General features: G+C 36.1%; 1 protein-coding gene across 2 annotated transcripts in view; it reads right to left on the minus strand.

Moving 5' to 3' along the window:
- Positions 1 to 300: 300 nt before the first annotated feature.
- Positions 301 to 18,497, minus strand: part of MRPL3 (mitochondrial ribosomal protein L3) — a 41,800-nt gene continuing 23,603 nt past the window's right edge. For both annotated transcript variants that reach the window (XM_003925080.4, XM_010335810.3), the window contains exons 7-10: positions 10,844 to 10,952; positions 9,342 to 9,419; positions 7,438 to 7,515; positions 301 to 1,457 (exon numbers count right to left, since the gene is read on the minus strand). In XM_003925080.4, coding sequence (XP_003925129.1) covers positions 1,305 to 1,457; positions 7,438 to 7,515; positions 9,342 to 9,419; positions 10,844 to 10,952 — 418 coding nt within the window. In that variant the 3' untranslated portion in view covers positions 301 to 1,304. The remainder of the gene's footprint in view (positions 1,458 to 7,437; positions 7,516 to 9,341; positions 9,420 to 10,843; positions 10,953 to 18,497) is intronic.

The following is an 18,497-nucleotide window of genomic DNA, read 5'->3' on the forward strand; positions in this document are numbered from 1 at the left end:
ATATCTATTACCATAAATTTTTAATGGAATAAGATAAAGTATAAATAAAAACTTTAAAAAAATGTAGCTACATTTGGACTTAAAGTGAAACACGTGATACAACCAGGATAGCATATCACGTGGAGATCTAAGACTACGACTAACAAACCTCCTGGGGGATGTGAATCAAGAATTTGGTTCAGAAGAAATCAAGTATTTAAACTGAGGTTGCTTATACAGATGGTTAAGCTTACTTGTCATGAGTAGCCATTAGTAAATACATGTTAATTTCATACAATTAAAAAGAAAACCCAGAAGCCATTAGCATTTTGAGTAGTACATAATTAATAAAAGTTTGCGGAACATACAATCTTAGGTCCTTATAAATTCTTTTTGAAAGGTAGGTTCGGCCCAGTGGCTCACACCTGTAATCCTAACACTTCGGGAGGCCATGGAAGGTGAAAAGCTTGAGATGAGAAATTCGAGACCAGCCTGGGCAACAGAGTGGGACCCTTTTTTACAAAAAATAAAAAAATTGGCCAGGCACAGTGGTGGGCACCTATAGTCCCAGCTACTTGGGAGGCTGAGGTGGAAGGATCACCTGAGCCCAGGAGGTCGAGGCTGCAGTGAGCCAAGATCATGCCATTGCACTTCAACCTGGGAAACAGAGCAACATCCTGTCTCAAAAAAAAAAAAAAAAAAAAAAAAAAAAAAATGGTATCAATGAGAAATGAAAATCATCACACAGATCTTGTAACTATGAGTGATAAAACTTAAAAAGTAATCATCTCTCCCAACAAAAATGTAAACAAGACCCATAATTTATGATTTTATTGTCTTTCCTTTGTCTGGCCTTTAACATATATGTTTCTGTAATTTAAATAAAAATCTACTTATTTTCTCCATTTTAGCAAATGGTTTCTTTACCCAAATACGTTGCACCATAGTCCCTATATGTTTTTCTACTGTTCCACAACCAGTTTCACAAAGATTGACCAAACTTTAATAAAAGTTAAATTTATAGACATCTTAGGATAACTTGGGAAATATGTAGTTAAAAAGAATAAAGACCACCAATTATGAATATTTTGCTAAAATGCCAAACACCAATTTCAGCAAATCCCAATTAACTCATATGTTTAATGTGGTAATTTTTTTAACAAAATGTAATGGGGGTATGAAGGATACATTTATGCCTTTGACAAAGATGATGAGTGTGATTTTGTTGTGACTAAGAAAGGAGAATATGATTTCTGGTGGTTATTATATCACTCCAGCTCATCAAAGCTCACAGAATAGGTAAGGTTCTGCCACAACCAATGATGTCAGGCAAATGTAATAGAAGGTTCACTGGGCTGAAACACATTGTCATCATACAAATCTTCTGGTAGTTCCTCTTCATCTGCATCAGGAAAATATGTAGGGAATGGTAGATTTTTACACTGATCCTTATAGGCAGGCAGTTTAGAATCTCTGACCTGTGAGAAGGCAAAAATATTATATTAGTGATGCCAGTTGTTATTTAAAGGTAGCCTTTTCAGCTATTATTCATGATCAAAGAAATATCCGCTACTATATTTTCTAATGTGAATAACACAACTGTTACATATATAGAGTAAAAAGAATTCAGTCAATGCTTTTCTTTAATTCTAAAAAATAACAGAAACTCAAGCAGCTATAAGAATAAAATCACCAATTATTACTTTATATCTTAGCTTATAAGAATCTCTAGGAATGCCCCACAGGATAAAATCATATTCTAAAATTACTACTTGAATTTGATTTATATGATTCATTTTCAAATATAATGACCTGACAAAGTAGTATTTTTGTTAGTCTTAACTCTAAGAGCATGTAATTAAAAATATCATCTCTTACTAAGAAAATTAGCTTACATTTTTCTTCCCCTACCAAAAGTGTCATTTCTCCAGCAAACAAAACAAACAAACAAGATTGTATTTCTATGTCACATGGTCAAAAAAAAAAAGTCTTGTACTGATAGAAGATTTAAAGATAATTATTCAGCATTTTCAAACCTGGGTGAGGGCCTTTAAGTTGAGACTACTTTATATCTGGTCCTGTGTTCACCAAAATGAAAATGATCATCCTTGGTTTAGCACCCAATTACTCCCATGGCCTTAGTACATTTTCTGCTTATAGATATAACAACCAATCCTATATTCATAAACAATAAATGCAGCACAATGTACGTCCGAACATATATTCTTACTGAGAATTTAAAGACAGATTAGTATTTAGCAAAAACAATAAAAGACCTATGAGTCTTTGTAAGAGCTCTGTTAACTCTTTATGTTCTAAAAAATTCTATGAATTCACAGATTGAACAATTTTAGTATTGATACTGATGTGATCTAAAATGTTGATTTTTATTTTCAGAAAACATTGGATTCTTCACAGCTTCTGACATTCTACAGCTTTTATTCATAAGTAAATTTTTTAAAAAAATTTACATGTAATTATATACACAGAGCAAAATGAGGCATAATTACTTTAGCAGTAAGAAATGAATAATTTGCTTGAAGTAAAGTACACAGCTGCTAGGAACAGCTTAGTGCAGAAAAACAGATCTACTTTAATCCCTCTTGCTAAAATTGTTTCAAGAAATTATCAGTAAATTACCTAGAAAAAAAAAAAAAACTTGTTTAATTTTTCCCCCCATCCACTAATCTTGGGTTGAACTTTAAAAGGGAAAATGTCATATTCTTACCAATTTAAACTTCCTCAGTATTTAGGATTGAAAAGAAAACCCAAGCAAAAAACCTAATAAAACTAATCACAACAAAACTTTCTGTCCTAATTTGAGATATAAAAATTTAGTCATCAATGACCCAAAGAAACCATTCTCGGTTACTTTCATACTTTTATAGATTATAACTGAGAAATATTTTAGACAAAGAAGTCACGTTCATAAAATCTAAGCATTATAATTCAAGGATGTGAAATGTAAATGACATCTCATCTCAACCATTTTTGTCTCAGTGGTGCAAAAGTTGAGGGTTGCAGGTCTGTAGCCCATCTTTAACAAATGTATAAACCTGTATATGTATTTTTGTGTATTTAATCTCACCCCAGGTTTATTATTTTCCTGCCTGCACCACCACTCCCTCAATTATCTCCCTCATTCTTGTTATGTCTACCAGCAAACCAGTTCAAATCTTTTAAGAAAATGTGGGAAAAGGACAAAAACCAGGCAAATCTGAAAATGCATTATATATTAGGACATAAGAATGAACACAAATGAACAGTATAACATACATTTATACCTCTTATGCTGTAAACAATGGTTCTTTAGTTTTCCTTAATACATTTAGTGAATCCAACTAGCAAAACAAAAAGCCCATGCCTGTTAAACAGGTTGGTCATTTCTAAGACTATCTTTACTAACTTTAGAATATTTTAGAAATAATAATAATATTGGTTCCCCTGTACTCTGAGGAAACAAAAGCTCCCAAGAGGTGAGTGGATGTTAATAAAGTTGACTGCCCACTAGGTAGTGGCTCAAAGCCTGTGGGCAAGGAAGGCCTAGTTTATCTGCTATGTAATCACTGGAGGAACAGAAATAATGGAGTGAACGGACATACCAGGGTTTTATCATTTAAAACTTATAAAATGTTCACCAAATTCACACCTTAATTAATGCCTGGGCAGATACTTATACGACTACAAGTTATTTAAGCACCATATTTCAAACATTTTTTTTAAGGATGAGTTTTTTTTTTGATACAGAGTCTCACTCTGTCGCCAGGCTGGAGTGCAGTGGTGCGATCTTGGCTCACTGTAATCTTTGCCTCTGGGTTCAAGTGATTCCCCTGCCTCAGCCTCCTAAGTAGCTGGAACTACAGATATCTGCCACTACGCCTGGCTAATTTTTTATATTTTAGTAGAGACAGGGTTTCACCACGTTGGCCAGGATGGTTTCGAACTCCTGATCTTGTGATACGCCTGCCTCGGCTTCCCAAAGTGCTGGGATTACAGGTGTGGGCCACCACGGCCGGTCAGGATGAGTTCTTTTATTATCCAAATACACTTGCTGGAAATTTATTCATTAGTGCATTAGTAGTTCAAAGGGGACTAGACATTGTTCTGATGCCAGTTTCTCAAAATGTATTTAGACTCCTTTTTCATAACTCTTTGGTATACCTTCTGAGTATCGTCAGTGATGGCATAACTATGGTTATGACAGTGAATAGAGTTTTTGGAAGCAATCTTTTATTGAAGTAGGTGATAAACATGAGTCATAAATGTTACTGGTTATAAACTATTTATAACTACATCAGAATGTCATTGTATGTACTACAGTTTTTCAAGATAACTGACTATCCCTGCTGGTGACAGGGAAGTTGTAGAAATACTTGAGAAGATGCTGTAGTAGTACTTGAAAGTCACAGCAACCAATGGTAAGGTTTGGCTAGAAAACCAGCCTAGAATCATGTAAGTTGAAAAATGGGCAGAAAAGGCGGATCTGACATTTAAAAATTAATCTGCTGTCCAGTATAATTCTAGTATAAAAAATAATCCCTTATTTGGTTGTGCTATTTACAACCTGTAATCTGGAATGTGGGGCCAGGGATGTGAAGATTTTCATATGAATTATGAAGGCAAAATATTATGAGAAGTACAACAATAATCCTCTGGCTTCAACTACCTGTCATTGTAAGTATGACTGCCTTACTTGGAGAAACCTGCAAACTTAAGGAAAAAAATAAAACTTACAAAAATTCATCAAATGCATCTTTCTTTCTTTCTCTCCTACCCGTGCGCGCGCGCTCTCTCGCGCGCGCTCTCTCTCTCTCTCTCTCTCTCTCTCTCTCACAGTAGAAGCAAGGTCCCACTCTGTTGACCAGGCTAGAATGCTGTGGTGTGATCACAGCTCACTGTAGCCGCCAACTCCTGAGCCCAGGTGATCCTATTCTCCCACTTCAGCATCCTGATTAGCTGGAATTACAGATGCAAGCCACCAGCCCTGGCTTAAATACATTTTTTTTTTTTTTTTTTTTTTTTTTTTTGAGACGGAGTTTCGCTCTTGTTACCCAGGCTGGAGTGCAACGGCGCGATCTCGGCTCACCGCAACCTCCGCCTCCTGGGTTCAGGCAATTCTCCTGCCTCAGCCTCCTGAGTAGCTGGGATTACAGGCACGCACCACCATGCCCAGCTATTTTTTTTGTATTTTTAGTAGAGACGGGGTTTCACCATGTTGACCAAGATGGTCTCGATCTCTTGACCTTGTGATCCACCCGCCTCGGCCTCCCAAAGTGCTGGGATTACAGGCTTGAGCCACCGTGCCCGGCCAATACATTTTTTTCTTTAAGAAAAATGAGAATAATCCAGTCAGTAAGTGTCCCAGAAAGGTAACTTTAAAAAATAAAACTCTTATTCCTTGCAAGATTTCAAAAAATTATTCCTTATGTTAGTAATGGAACCTAGAAATAAGAAAAATATGTAAGAAACACTAAATTTAAAAAATCAGAGGTTCAAGTTTCAATATTTCTTTGCTGCTTTCATTGGAAAATCAATGAAGAACATACTTTGGAGAATAGCTGACATCACTTCTAATACAAATTTATTTTCAAAATGGAAGATTCAAAACTCAGAGGTAAGAAAATTTGCATTGTGTTGGAATAAACCCCAGGCAGAACGTTTATTTTGTATTTTATGGAAGTCAGTCTTTGAGAACTGAAAGAGTTTTTCTTAAAATGTATCTAATCTCTCTGTACATAAATTTTTATTTTTTAAGAAAAACACTTAAAGATGTAATCAGAGCATGGTACTAGTAATAATAAGACAGGTCGCACTCAAATGTCTGCCTTTAACCACTTTTTTTTGATGACTCTAATTTTTACCTTATGTATTTCTGGTTTGTCAAAGTAACTCTTTTAAAAGCTAAAAAAAATTTTTGGGGGGTGGAGGCAGAGTTTACTTATAATTGACACATAATTGCAAATATATATGGTATACAGTGTGATGTCTCAATACATATATATATTGTATAATGATCATATAGGATGATTAGCATATCCATCACTTTAAACATGTATCATTTCTTTGTGATAACATTCAAAATCCTCTCTTCTAGCTATATTCAAATATACATTATTATTAGCTATAGTCAGTCACACTACTATATAACAGAACACCAGAATGTATTCTTCCTGACTGTAACTCTGTGCTTGTAGACCACCTCTCCCACTCCTCCTCCCCAGTATCTTCCCCCAGCCTCTGGTAAAACCATTCTGCTCTCTACTTCCATGAAATCAACTTTTTTAGATTCCACATAAAAGTGAGGTCATGCAATATTTGTCTTTCTGTGCCTAGCTTATTACACTTAACATAATGTCCTCCAGGTTTATCTATGTCACCACAAACAACAGCAATTAATTCTGCTTTATGGCTGAAAAATATTCTAGTGTGTGTTCTCTAGAACATTCTTCAGCCATATATAAAAATATATATACACACATAGGTGTGGTGGTGCATGCCTGTAGTCCCAGCTACTTGGGAGGCTGGGGCCTAAGAATCACTTGAATGTGGGAGGTGGAGGTTACAGTGAGGAGAGATTGCACCATTGCACTCTATCCTGGGCGATAAACAGTACAAGACTCTGTCTCAAACACACATATACCACATTTTCTTTATCCATTCACTTGTAGATGAGGTACTTTAAAAAGCTAACACGTTCCTTTTGGAAGGACAGAGATACGCTAGTATTTTGACAATAGTTATTCAAATACATGTCTCATATTCCTGAACATCTTTCTGCTTACTGGCCTGACACGGTTTGAATTTGTGTCCCTGCCCAAATCTCATGTCAAATAGTAATCCCTAATGTTGGAAGAGGGGCCTGATGGCAAGCATATGGATCATGAGGGCAGACTTCCCCCTTGCCGTTCTAGTGAAAGTGAGTTCTCACAAGATCTTGTTGTTTAAAAGTGTGTAGCACCTTCCCCTTCCCTCTCTTCCTCCTGCTCCAGCCATGTAACACATGCCTGCCTCTCCTTCCCCGTTTCCTATGATTTTAAGTTTCCTGAGACCTCCCTAGCCATGCTCCCTGTACAGCCTGTGGAACTATGAGCCAATTAAACTCCTTTTCTTTATAAATTACCTAATTTCAGGTATTTCTTTGTAGGAGTCCATCCATTCTATTAGGATGGACTAATATATCATGGCCTTACCCTTTTTACAGGTTCTTGGTTTTATACAAATATAACATAGGTCACTTTGCGCATTTTTTCCACCCAGGTGCTACCAAAAAGCAGACAGATTCAGAAGAGAACATATGGAAAAGCAGCCATTTATTTATAAGTCACATATATGAGTCAAAGGAGACTTTATGGCAAATATCCCCATATATGAACAACAGAAAATAAAGATAGTAACTTGTTAGCTTGCGAGTAAGAAACCAAAAAGAAAAAGGAGAAAAAAGAAGACAGTTATACTTACCTTTACTAAGCAATTTTTATGTCCAGGTACAGAACCATTTACATAGATTATGTTGTGCTTTGTGTTTACTCTCCACACCTAAAGCATGAAAGAAAAAAACACTTTAAGAGTCAAAAATTAGCCGGGCGCGGTGGCTCAAGCCTGTAATCCCAGCACTTTGGGAGGCTGAGGCGGGTGGATCACGAGGTCAAGAGATCGAGACCATCCTGGTCAACATGGTGAAACCCCTTCTCTACTAAAGATACAAAAAAAAATTAGCTGGGCATGGTGGCACGTACCTGTAATCCCAGCTACTCAGGAGGCTGAGGCAGGAGAATTGCTTGAACCCAGGAGGCGGAGGTTGTGGTGAGCCGAGATGGCGCCATTGCACTCCAGCCTGGGTAACAAGAGCGAAACTCCGTCTCAAAAAAAAAAAAAAAAAAAAAAAAGTCAAAAATTTTAGGATATACTTGTATTAAAACAATGTAACTAAAAGCTGAGGATGTAAGTTGCTTACATTCTCTTATCAGTATTTCAGAAGGTCGAATAAGAACTGAAAAACTTCAAGTCCTATAGATGACTTGTAATAGAAGACCACAGCACATATATCTTAGGGAAGTGGTAGAAAACTCATTTTAAATAGAGATGTGACTGAATGATCAAGTCTACTTGGATATCTGAATGGATTCTGTTGGTACCATTAATAAAAACAAGTAGAAATTAATTTTATTTTTAGTTAATACTAGCTTGCTGTAACTAGAGGCTAGAGAAGCCACAACCTCACTGATTCTAATTTCTAAAGTAAGCAGGCTGAGTAGATGGTCCTCAAAAGATCTTTATGTGGAGAAAAAAACTTATGTAAATAGGAAAAGAATGACTGGTCAAAAAATGGTATTGAGAAAATGAAATATTTACAAAAGGAATTGAGTTTGACCCATAGCTCCTATTTAATAATAATATTAAATATTACAGAAATTGAAATCACACACAAGAAGAAAATACAGCAAACAGATGGTCTCTGATGAGTAAAAATGTGTAGAATGGGTAAAAAAAAAAACTTGTTTAATTATATAAAATTAAAAAACTTCTCCTGGTCAAAATTTATATATGAAACATATCTAGAATAGAGAATGGGAAAATATGCACCAAAATGTTTCCAGTGATTGTCTCTGGGTATTATGCTTATGCGTAGTTTACTTTCTTCTCTGTACTTTCTACAGTTTAAAACATATATGCAAACAAATATAAACATTAGCTGTTTAACAGAAATATAATTACACAGCATCCTTCACAGTATAACTCATTTTTACTTACATACATTTCTCATGGGGTAGATATTGAATTCAACTTCTCTTTTAAATATATAAACATATTTTTTACAAGAACAGATGTATATCACAATCCTTTTATAGTGCTATTCTTTCCTTCTATTTTGATTGTCTTCCTCTCTTTTTCCTTACGTACATCCACTTCTACATACACATATATGATAAATAATCCAAGATAATCTGGTATATGCCCTTCCACTCTTCTGTGATTATATAATGGCACAGCAACATACATATGTAGAGAGCTTTCGTTCCATCTTTTACTCAAATAGGAGTATTATACATAATGCTCTGAATCTTACTTTTTCATGCAACAGTAACTTGTAAAAATCCTGTAGGTCCAAGAGTAGACTCCTAATTTTTTCTCTTTAATGACTGTGCTTTCCACGGCTTGGAATATATACTACCATTACTACTACTATGACTATAGCTAGAGTGTACACACACACACACACACAATTCATGTAACCTCTTTTCCTCAATAACTTTAAAGCCTATTAGAACAATGGTACACAGACACACATTAAACACATATTCTGCTGCCTTTGAATTTAGACAATTTAACTGTTCCTAAAAAGAACCACTTGTAAAACTTACTTTTAGTCCATGTACTGTCCTATCTATGTTTCCCGTTTGTCCAGGCAATTTAGTTCCAGGCCAGACTCTGGCAACATCCTAAATGAGAAAAACTAAAGTTAATACTTTTAAGTACTATCAATTTTAAACAGCATTAATCAAACCACAATGCAAACTAAGAATAAAAATTATTAAAATGTTTTATTTTTCCCCTCTTCGGCTAGGTCCCAGTAAGGAACTAAATATGGATTTAGACATGTTTACTCCTAGAGGATTTCCTTTCCAAATCAGACTAGACTCTTAAGATAAATATAGACTACAAAACAGATTCGGGAGAAAAACTCAGTAACAAGTGACCTAATACTGGCTCAGAACTAAAAAAGGACAAGGGCGTACAGACATAGGACACCATCATTTAAAAAAAAAAAAAAAAAAAAAAAACAGAACTGCAGGCCTGTTTTGAACTAATCTTCTGTATTAACTAACTTAATGGACTTCGTTCATATCACTGGTGCTGGAATGGTCCTACTCCTCCTTGCTTTAGATGTTATGTTTCTTGACCAAAATTATTAAAGGACAGTTATTAAAATAGTGAGTTGGTCTAGCCCTGGTTTTCTCTGATTTATATATATCTAACAGCTTCACACAGTTTCTGATTTTGGCTCTGATAATGGACAATAGTTCTACATCTAAAGAAGCATATCTGAATTACAGCTAAAATAGGACATCTTCTTACAACACATGCATTCTCAGAATATAAACCCTTTTCCATCAGCTGCTCTCACATTAACTGGTGAAACTCCTAGTGGAAGTACCTCATCATGGCATTAGATATGTTTAACATGTAACCAACAGGCTTAAAAGACAATTCTGAGTATTATAGACTAAACATCACTTTTATTCATTCTACAAATATATTCTGTTATACATGACTACAATGTTCCAGTAGACAGAGCTGAGTCATAATAAGCACACACGCACTGCTCCATTTCTGTGTGCTACATTTTTTCCTTGTGTGCATGGATGCACTACTCTCCCTCACCAAACAGTAAATGCATATTTAAAATTTGAATTCAACATTACAGAGTTCATTTTAATTTTCCCATTTTCATACTTCAATGCCCTTTCCCAATAGTGAGAAGCCTAGCTCTCATTATCAATATATTTACTTATCTGCTCAATCCTACGATTCACGGAAAATTATTTCAGAATTGCTAACTGATAATAATTCGAAAGACAAACATACTAGGAATTCAACATTTGCACAAAGTACATTTTAAATTTAGACTCAGGGTATATACAGCCAAACTACAGATGCTCAACTAACGATGTGGAATATAACTAATTCTAGTGTGGCTCTGGGAAATGAGTGAGGCAAGGATCCATAAAAGGGTGACAAGTATTTGGACCCCTGCTCTGGGGTCAGACTAAAATTATGTCACTTATATCAAGGATGGACTGAGGGCTACATGTGCAGAAGTTGAATATTTAGCACTAAAAAGAGTTTCACGAGTTATACTCACACCAGTTGAAATAGCTCCAGGTCTCCTGTGGGTTTTCGTCTGACCATGTGTAGCAGGCTGGCCTTTAAATCCCCATCTTTTCATGACACCTTGAAAGCCTTTACCAATGCTGAACAAAACAAACATTAGAATTTACATAATGAAAAGAGCATAGAATATTCCCACTTGTACACTTTCTAGTACCAAGTGTATGCTTTCTTGTTAAGAGTTTTAACAAAGCTTCTTATCTAAATAACCAGAAAAGGCTATACAAGTAAAACTGCAAATAAACATTCTTTTATCTCTGTCCTGGTCTGCACCCCTTCCTGGAGTCTAACTCTATATAAAATGATTAATTCAAGATTGTGCGGCACCAGCAAGCTAAGCACAGGGAATTTTATCTGAACAGGGAGTTTTACCATCCTAATCCTGTGAAGATGACACAGTAAAAATGAAAAAGCTTGAGAAGTTTCAAAGTACTTACAACAGATATGGCAGGCAGCCATTAAGATGGAAATCAAAGATCACCACCTCCTGTACTCATGCTCTTGCTTAATTCCCTCCCATTGAGTCTGGGTGAACCTAGTGTCTTGCTTCTAATGAATAAAATATAGCAAAAGTGATGAGATGTCACTTCTGAGATTTGGTTACAAAGAGACTGTAACTTCCATCTTGGTACTCTCTTGCTTGCTAGGCTCTGAAGGAAGCCACCTTCCACAGTGTAAACGAACCATAGTTAGTGTAAGCTGGATGCCTACAGCCATTAACCAAGGACCTGAAGTCTGTCAATGGCTTATTAGTGGGTATGGTGGCAGATTCTCCTTAGAACCCTGACATGACTGTAACCCTGGCTCTGATGCCTTGACTGCAGCCTTGGGAGAGACCCCAAGTCGGAGGCATCCAGGTAAATTATACTGGGATTTCTGAGCACAGAAACTGAGGTAATAAATTTTTGTTATTTTAAGTTATTAAGTTTTAGGGAGCAATAGATACTAGTACAATAGAGGAATAAATGGGAAAAAAAGGCTTTAATCCAATTAAAAATAAGCAAAACATCTTAACCTATTCCTCAAAAGGAGACAAAGAAATGGCCAAGAAGTATACAAAAAATGTTCATAGCCACTGATTATCAGGGAAATGCAAATCAAAACCACAATAAGATACCATCTCATTCCAGTTACAATGGCTACTATCAAAATGACAAAAGAAAACATGTTGGTGAGAATGTGGACAAAAGAGAACACGTACACCGTTGGCTGGGATATAAATTAGTATAGAAAACAGGATGGAAGCATCCCTCAAAACATTAAAAATACGACTACCATATGACCCAGCAATCCCACCAAAGGGTAGATATCCAAAGGACATGAAATCAGCATGTTGAAGAAATACCTTATATTTACTGAGCACTCTTCTCAATAGCCAAGACACAGAATCAACCTAAGTATCCAACAACAGACAAATGGATAAAGAAAATGTGGCACATATACACAATGGAATACAATTGTCATAAAAAGTAAAATCCTGTCATTTGCAACAACATGAATGAAACTGGAGGGCATTATGTTAAATCAAATATGCCAGACACAGAAAGACAAATAATGTATGATCTCACTCACATGTGGAATCTAAAAAATGCTGCTATCATAGAAGTCAAGACTATTACAGTGGTTACCCAGAGACTGGGAAGAAGATGAGGATGGGAATGAGGATGGGGAGAGGTTGGTTAATGGGTACCAAACTACAATTAGACAGAAGGAATGAGTTCTGGTGTTCTATTATACAGCAGGCTATCTATGGTTAACAGGAAATTATTATATACAACAAAATAGCTAGGAAGGTTTTTGAATGTTCTCACCACAAAAAAATGATAAATGCACAAAGTAACAGGTATAATAACTACCCGGATTTGATCATTATACAATATAAACATTTCTTTTAATTTGAATATAACTTTTATTTTTTTTTAATTTTGACTGCTTTAATAATGAAATTTAAATTGATACATATTTCTTTTTTTTCTATGAACTTTTTAAAAATTGCATGTTAAGTTCTGGGGTACATGTGCAGATCCTGCAGAATTGTTGCATAGGTACACACATGCCACGGTGGTTTGCTGCCTCCATTCCCCCATCACCTACATCAGCCATTTCTCCCAATGTTATCCCTCCCCAACCTCCCCACCCTCTTCTGCCCCTCCCATAGCCTCTCATCCCCAACAGACCCGTGTGTGATGTTCCCCTCCCTGTGTCCATGTGTTCTCATTGTTCAACACCTGCCTATGAGTGAGAGCATGTGGTGTTTGGTTTTCCGTTCTTGTGTCAGTTTGCTGAGAATGATGGTTTCCAGATTCATCCATATCCCTACAAAGAATGTGAACTCATCCTTTTTTATGGCTGCATAGTATTCCATGGTGTATTATGTGTCACATTTGCTTTATCCAGTCTATCATTGATGGACGTTTGGGTTGGTTCCAGGTCTTTGTTTGGTAAACAGTGCCGTAATGAATATACGTGTGCATGTGTCTTTATAACAGAACGATTTAGAATCCTTTGGGTATATATCCAGTAACGGGATTGCTGGGTCAAAAGGAATTTCTATTTCTAGGTCCTTGAGGAATCGCCACACTGTCTTCCACAATGGTTGAACTAATTTACAGTCCCACCAAGAGTGTAAAAGTGTTCCTATTTCTCCACATCCTCTCCAGCATCTGTTGTCTCCTGATTGTTTAATGATCTCCGTTCTAACTGGTGTGAGATGGTATCTCAATGTGGTTTTGATTTGCATTTCTCTAATGACCAGTGATGTTGAGTATTTTTTCATGTTGGCTGGCCTCATAAATATCTTCTTTTGTAAACTGTTCATATCCTTTGCCCACTTTTGAATGGTTTTGTTTTTTTACTGTACATTTGTTTTGGTTCTTTGTAGATTATGGATATCAGCCCTTTGTCAGATGGGTAGATTGCAAATATCTTTTCCCATTCTGTTGGCTGCCGGCTCACTCTACTGATAGTTTATTTTGCTGTGTGCAGAACTCAGGTTTAATTAGATCCCATTTGTCTATTTTGGCTTTTATTGCCATTGCTTTTGGTATTGTAGTCATGAAGTCCTTGCCTATGCCTATGTCCTGAATGGTACTGCCTAGGTTTTCTTCTAGGGTTTTTAGGGTGTTAGGTCTTATGCTTAAATCTTTAATCCATCTCGAGTTAATTTTAGTGTAAGGTGTGAGGAAGGGGTCCAGTTTCAGCTTTCTGCAGATGGCTAGCCAGTTTTCCCAACACCGTTTATTAAACGGGGAATTTTTTCCCCATGGCTTGTTTTTGTCGGGTTTGTCAAAACCTACAATCAGATGGTTGTAGATGTGTGGCATTACTTCTGAGGCCTCTGAACAATATAAATATTTTAAAACATCAATTCGTACCCCATAAATACAACTGCAATGTGTCAATTAAAAATACAATTTGTCTTCGAATAGATCAGTACAAATGACACAATGAAAGGACTGGAAAAAATTTTAAGACTGTACTATACTTTTTTTTTTTTTTAGACAGGATTTTACTTTGTCAACCAGGCTGGAGTGCCGTGGTACAGTGGTAACTCACTGCCGTCTTAAACTCCTGGCCTCAAGCAATCCTCCTGTCTCAGCCTTGTGAATAGTTATGACTATAAACTACAGTTGCATGCCATCACACTCAGCTAATTTTCAATAATTTTGGTAGAGACAGGGATCTTGCTTTGTTGCTTAGGCTGGTCTTGAACTTTTAGCCTTGGGTGATCCTCCCACCTAGGTCTCCCAAAGTGTTGGGATAACAGGTATGAGCCACCATGCCAGGCATGTGACATTATTTTTATATACTCTTAAAATGAAGATTTTTTTCACCTTTCACTAGATAATAGATCAACATATTTTTAAGAGTGTTCCCTAAGTCTGCCAACGTTAGCTATTATTATATAGTGTACTGCATTGAGCCATTTACAAAGAGGACAAAAAGAAAAAGACAATAAAAACCAACTTCCACAAGGACCTGCTATGTATTTAACAAAGAATTATCAGAGAGCAATGGACTGAAGAAAGCCTATATGAAAAATAGAGTTTGTTTTAGATACATCAAAAATCCACTATAAAAATAAGGATAAGGCTGAGTGTGGCAGCACACGCCTGTAATCCCAGCACTTTGGGAAGTTGATGTGGGAGGGCTTGAGGTCAGGGGAGGCCAGCCTGGCCAACAGTTACCACTGCAAATTTGAAAACAAAAATAAAAACAAAGTGATACATGTATAACCTAACAGCTGAATACTATCAAATTATAGGTCAAAAGTTACTTTTGTAAGAATAATTTAAATGTAGCTTATACCACATTCTTCACATTAAGCATGTGAACAGTGTGTATATAATTTTTTTTGATGTGAAAACTCAATGTTTATACCTGATCAAAGGGCTAAAACATAACACATACTAAAAACCCACTATTTAGTTATGTAAAATGATTAACATCTAAGAAGAGAACAATCAAATATTTTACTGAAATTATGCTTCAGAAAGTTAACAAATGTTTCCATTTAACACTGAATTTTAGAACATAATTGGAAAGTACAGGGCTTGGCAATTTAAAAATGAAAAAGAATTACCTAAAGAGTAATTTGAATTTACCATATCACTTGACAAACAACACTTCAAAGAAGAAAGGAGAGAGAGACTGGCAACACTAATCTAAATGAACATGTTACACTGGCAATTCTTGGTAGAAAGTTTCCTGGTACTTCTGTGTTATTAAACTGATGATCTCTTACTTAAAAAGAGAGTGTGAATGCATGCACCAAAAGAACATGTGCCAGGTGAACTACAGAAGATAATTTAGCTCATTTTAAGACTAAATAATTATAAGGTAAAAGTGGTATCCTGAAAGTGCTAATTATCTGTTGGCTAATTACAGAATGCTTTTCAATCCAGTTCTAGAATACATCATGTAGTTATTCTGTGTACAACAGGAACCTCTTCAGTAACCTTTAAACAAAAGAATAAAACACAAATAACATGACAAATTATTGGCTGAATTCAGACTCAGGGAGAAAGAGTGTACCTGTTGATCCATGGGGGGTACAGGTATTTATACTACTCTCAGTTGTTACTCAACTTGAGAACAAAAATAAAACAAAAGCAAGAAATGAACTAATCTATACTTGGAATAGCCAGATACATTTCAAATACAAGGTTTCCACTGGTCACAATCCCTCACCCTTTTTCTGCTATAGTTTTTAATGATGGTAGAAGAAAATCGAATAAAGGAAAGCTCAAAGGGGAAAGAACATAGAGATCCCAATTTTAGTAATATATATTTGAAAATTAAGAAGACACAAAAGATGTATTTTATTTATAGCACCTATACTAAAATACAGAAATTTAGAAGTATCATTTAATCCAGGAAACATTAATGTCTTTGCTTCTTAGTCCATTTCCCCTTAGTGCACTTCTGGTGCACCAAGCGTAGAAATTGTGTATTATTTAGCCCTAGTGCTCAGAGAAGTCTAGAGAAGTCAGAGTAAAATTTGTTACTGGCTATAGCTGTGTCCTGGGAAGACAGGGGATTAAGTCTTCTTTCTTCTGTCCTATAGTTTCCCATTGTTGTATAACGGGCATGCCTTTTAGTTTGAAAAGACGGTTTGAAGAAAATGAGAGGAGAAGCTTAAAGGTATGACTAACAATCCTGCAGAAGGGAATGCACAATTTACTGTTTCCCACTGAATTCTATAAATCTCTAGAAATTCTTACTATGAGAATTTCATTCCCTTGCTATACTGTGACAAATGCCCAAATATCTACAAGCAGACACACAGGTTTTAATATAAATCCACTATGTATTTCTTTACTTTGGGGGAAACTGCCTTTCATTGCACGATTCTGGATTTACTTGTCTATGGGAATAAAATGAAATGTCTGTAAGGTGAAGAGCGACCACATACCTGCTTTTAAACCCACCCATTCTGTGTCCTCTGAGAACTTCCTCTAAAATTCCCATCCCCTGAGTCTCTCTCTACCCCTCGAGAAGCCACTTTATTCTCCTACCTTCTTTTCCCTTCATATCCCTCCTCCTCTTCACTAGGACACAAACTCCTTCTCTCATCTACCATCCACCCTCTGCAATCCATCTTCCTCTCCAATCACTCTTTGGAATTCACTCTGAGGTTAACCCCCAAATTCAAGTCTTTCACTAAAATAACTTTTATTATGGAAGTTTTAAGGAATACTCAGGAGCAGAGATTAATAACTCATTAAATCCCTATGTATCCATCACTCAGTGTTGAATGATTATTGACTTGAGGCCTATTTTTTTTCAGCTGTTCCTCTCCTCTGACGACTCCAATAGATTATCGTGAAGCAAACTCCAGATACCCTATCATTTCATTCACAAATATTTCAGTATAGATCTCTAAACAATAAGAATACCTTAAAAGAATAAAACCACAATACCATTAACACAACACCAAAAATTTAATTTCTTAACATCAGTGTTTAGATTTCTACAGGCTCTTTTAAAATAGAATCTCTCCATAGGGTTTTCCTCTACCCTTAATATCCCACCCCTTTCCACTGTCATCATTTCCTCCCTATTTTCGTGCTTCCATAATATTCTTTCAGAAATTTCTTTCCTCTTGCTGCCTCTGATTCTCTTCTCATTAAGGTTTAAAAGCGGGGTTGGCAAACTGACCTGCGATGGCCGTATGTTTTCATAAATAAAAGTTTTATTGGAACAGTTATGCACATTCATTTACATATTGCCTATCTCTACTTTAGAGCTGCAATGGCAGAATAAGTTACATCTCTCATGGGCAAGAGAGAACGTAATGTCTGGAAACCTAAGATATTTGCTATCCTGTAGGTTGAGAAAAAGTTTTTTTGATCCCTGAAGCTATTAGCAATAATCTGGAGTTCCACAACCTTGAGAATTCTACTAATCCCATCTACTATGATCCAATTGGAAGTGCCTCAGCGGTTCGATTACAGTGTTTCAGAAAGAAACCAACTATCACTCCTCCTTCAAGTTATCCTTCACAGCCACTAAAGCAAAATTCCTAAGATGATAATCTAAATCACATAAATTTGTGCTGCTTTAAAAAAACAAAAACAAGCAAACTAAACCGCAAACTTAGGTGGTTCCCCAGTAATATTTTTAGCTTTAATATGTTTTTTAATAACTGGATCCAACCTGACTTCCAAACACTGAAAACTCCTAGTCATAGCACATTATTCCATGAGTCCCTATATAAGCCATCCTTCCATGCCTTTGTTCATTTTGTTCCTTCTGCCTCAAACGCCCTTCCTACGACACTGTCTATCTTTCCACTATTGCCATAAAAAAACAACCAAGTATTTCTTATCAAGTTGCATCACCTGTAAAAAAATTTTTTTTTTTTTTTTTGAGACAAACTCTCACTCTGTTGACCAGGCTGGAGTACAGTAGTGTGATCCTGGCTCACTGCAACCCCTCCTCCCAGGTTCAAGCAATTCTCATGCCTCATCCTCCCAAGTAGCACCTGCTACCATGCCTGACTAATTTTTTGTCTTTTTAATAGAGACAAAGTTTCTTTATGTTGGTCAGGCTGGTTTCAAACTCCTGACTTCTAGTGATCTGTCCACTGTGGCCTCCCAAAGCGCTTGGATTATAGGTGTGAGCCA

The sequence above is a fragment of the Saimiri boliviensis genome, chromosome 9 (assembly GCF_048565385.1).
Source record: "Saimiri boliviensis isolate mSaiBol1 chromosome 9, mSaiBol1.pri, whole genome shotgun sequence".
Taxonomy (NCBI): Eukaryota; Metazoa; Chordata; class Mammalia; order Primates; family Cebidae; genus Saimiri; species Saimiri boliviensis.